Raw genomic sequence first — 2,603 nt, forward strand, 5'->3', positions numbered from 1 at the left:
TTCATAATAAAAAATAAATGTATTATTTAATTGTAATTACTATCAATTAAATTATTCTTCAAATCTTCCCAAAAACGAATCAGTAATTTCTTTTATACTTGTGATATTTCCATTACAACTTTCAACTTTTTGTTTTAATTCGGTACTACCTAATTGAACTATTTTTTTATGACTGGCTAATAATCCTTTAAAAAAGTCTATTATAAGTTGTGGTGAATCTACATTATACTGAAAAAGTGGACGGAAAGTATCGGCAACATCATCAAGAGAAAATCGTTCCAAAAAATTAGGTATTTTCCTAGAATATGAATTTTTGAAACGTTCAAAGTATAAATGAGTAAAATAAAAAAAAACAACAAACAATAACTCATCAACAATTTGTTGATACTTTTCTTTAATTTCTTGACTAGGAGGATTAAGCGCACGTACCATACTTGCTTTTTGCCTTTTAATACCCATACTTTTAAGGTCATCAATAAAACTTTTACCTCCTGAGCTTTCTTTCTTAAGCCTATTATTTAAATTAACTTCTTTTTTAACTAATGAAGCAACTTGGTCTAAAGAAGGCCCTTTCTTTAGTACTTCTTGAATAATCCCACTATATTTTTCATTTAACAGATGTTCTGAATTCATTTCTTTAAGCATATTCAACAATGGTTCATATGAGTTAATATATTTTTTAAAAAACAATTTAAATGTTTGGAAGTAATACATTGGATCAACTCCTGGTATTGAATTTCTAATAATAAATTTTACTGTACCAATGTAAATAATGATAAAACAAACGTGAATTGTTCAGCAAGAGCGTTTGCTTGTTCTTGTGTTAATTGACTAATTGAACGAAGTTCTTTACTGAATTTAGAATTATTGGCATTAGAATGAGAAGCTGGTGGGGGTGGTGGGGGTGCTACTTGAGGTTGTAATGTAGTTGTAGAATAAACCGTCTCTGGTTTAGGGACTGAAGTAATCTTATTTTGAAAAGAGATGGTGGTTGGTTGTGGCTGGATTGATGGAATAGTTGTAGTAAGTATTGGATTTGTTTTAGGTATTGGTGGTGGAACAGAATAAGTAAAAGTACTTGGATTTGGTTCTTTGTGAATAACAGAATTGTTAGTAGTAATTACAGTATTTGTTTTAGGAATAGATGTAATAACATGTTGATTATTGAAACTTACAGTATTTAGACTTACATTAGGTGAAGAGATAGTTTTGTCCATTCCACCGATGCATGGAATTTTTTTGAATTCAGAACTTCGTTTATCATTAAGAAAAGTATAATTTAAATACCTTTTATATTCTGAATATTTAGGTTCAGACTTATATTTTCTGCTTTCAAAAATTTTCCATCCAGTTAAACCCACAACATCTTTTTGATTTTCATTAATCCATTGAGTATATTGACTTAATAATTCCTGTTTCCTTTCTTCCTTTTTTCTTTTAATATATTTTTCATTTTCAGTAATACACATTGACACTCTCATTTTTTCTTCAGTAAATTCACTAGGATCTGCAGGAGACTGGTCTAAGTATTTACAATAATCTTGAAACTTCATAAATGACAAATATTTCTTTTCGTCAATAGAATTTGAAAATTCTTTTTTAATTGGTGATGGTCTTTTATAACTTCCTGTTATATAACTAAGTACTGATGGATTAATTTCTTCCATTGCACTCTTCCAACTTTCTTCTAACATTTCATCACTAATGATTTGCCAATAAACGTTACCTTCATCATCAGAAATAACATCCTCTTCAATATCACTTACATCATTTGGTTCATCTTTCATGCAACTAATAATTGGTGATTGACTTCTATCTGTAACACAACTATCACCCTCTCCTTGATCTTTACAACACTCATTTGTTTCTTCTTTCTTTGTTTCTTCTTTATCATTCACTTCTTCTGGATTTGTTTCTTCTTTATCATTCACTTCTTCTTTCTTTATTTCTTCTTTATTATTCGCTTCTTCTGGATTTGTTTCTAAACTTTCATCATCGTCATCAGTTATAAAATAGACATCTAAATTGTTCATGAATTATTTAAATGATTTTTGAGTTCCTTTTTTAAGAAACATCTTTCAAAAATTATACAATAAACATCATTTTCATGTACAAATCCAACTAGTGTAACAAACTGTTATAATTCATGATGAATTACTTTTATTCTTAAGCTGCAAAAAAAGCGAATGATATATGATAAAAAAAATAAGTATAAGGATAACAAAGTGAATTAAATATATAAAAACATTTTGGAAACATTAATATTTTAAATTTTATCTTTTTAGAATTAAAAAAAATTAATTATCATTTAATATTAAATTTATGTTATTTTTATCAATTAAGTGTGTTATAATCATCTCTTATTAGTTAATGTTATAAAACTCAAAGACTCTCAAAGTTCATTGTTCTTTTCAATTAACCAATTTATTATTTTATGTATTTTTATAAAAACTGTTTTTCTTTTATTCTTTTTGCAGATTTATTCTATAAACTCCAAATTAAATTCTATAAAAATATAGAAATAATATAAATTCTCATTTTATTAATATAAATTTAAAAAAATTCACCAACAATGCTCAATTTATTTGTTAAGAACGATTCCT

General features: G+C 26.5%; 1 protein-coding gene across 1 annotated transcript; it reads right to left on the reverse strand.

Moving 5' to 3' along the window:
* Positions 1-51: 51 nt before the first annotated feature.
* On the reverse strand, positions 52-2,033 carry ENU1_158310 (hypothetical protein; the record flags this gene model as incomplete). The annotated part of the gene is made up of 2 exons (XM_008860780.1): positions 52-739; positions 787-2,033. The coding sequence occupies 2 exons, from the start codon at positions 2,031-2,033 to the stop codon at positions 52-54; spliced, it is 1,935 nt and encodes a 644-aa protein (XP_008859002.1).
* Between the last annotated feature and the right edge of the window lie 570 nt (positions 2,034-2,603).

Source organism: Entamoeba nuttalli, assembly GCF_000257125.1.
Source record: "Entamoeba nuttalli P19 unplaced genomic scaffold asmbl_6685, whole genome shotgun sequence".
In the NCBI taxonomy this organism is placed as follows: Eukaryota; Evosea; order Mastigamoebida; family Endamoebidae; genus Entamoeba; species Entamoeba nuttalli.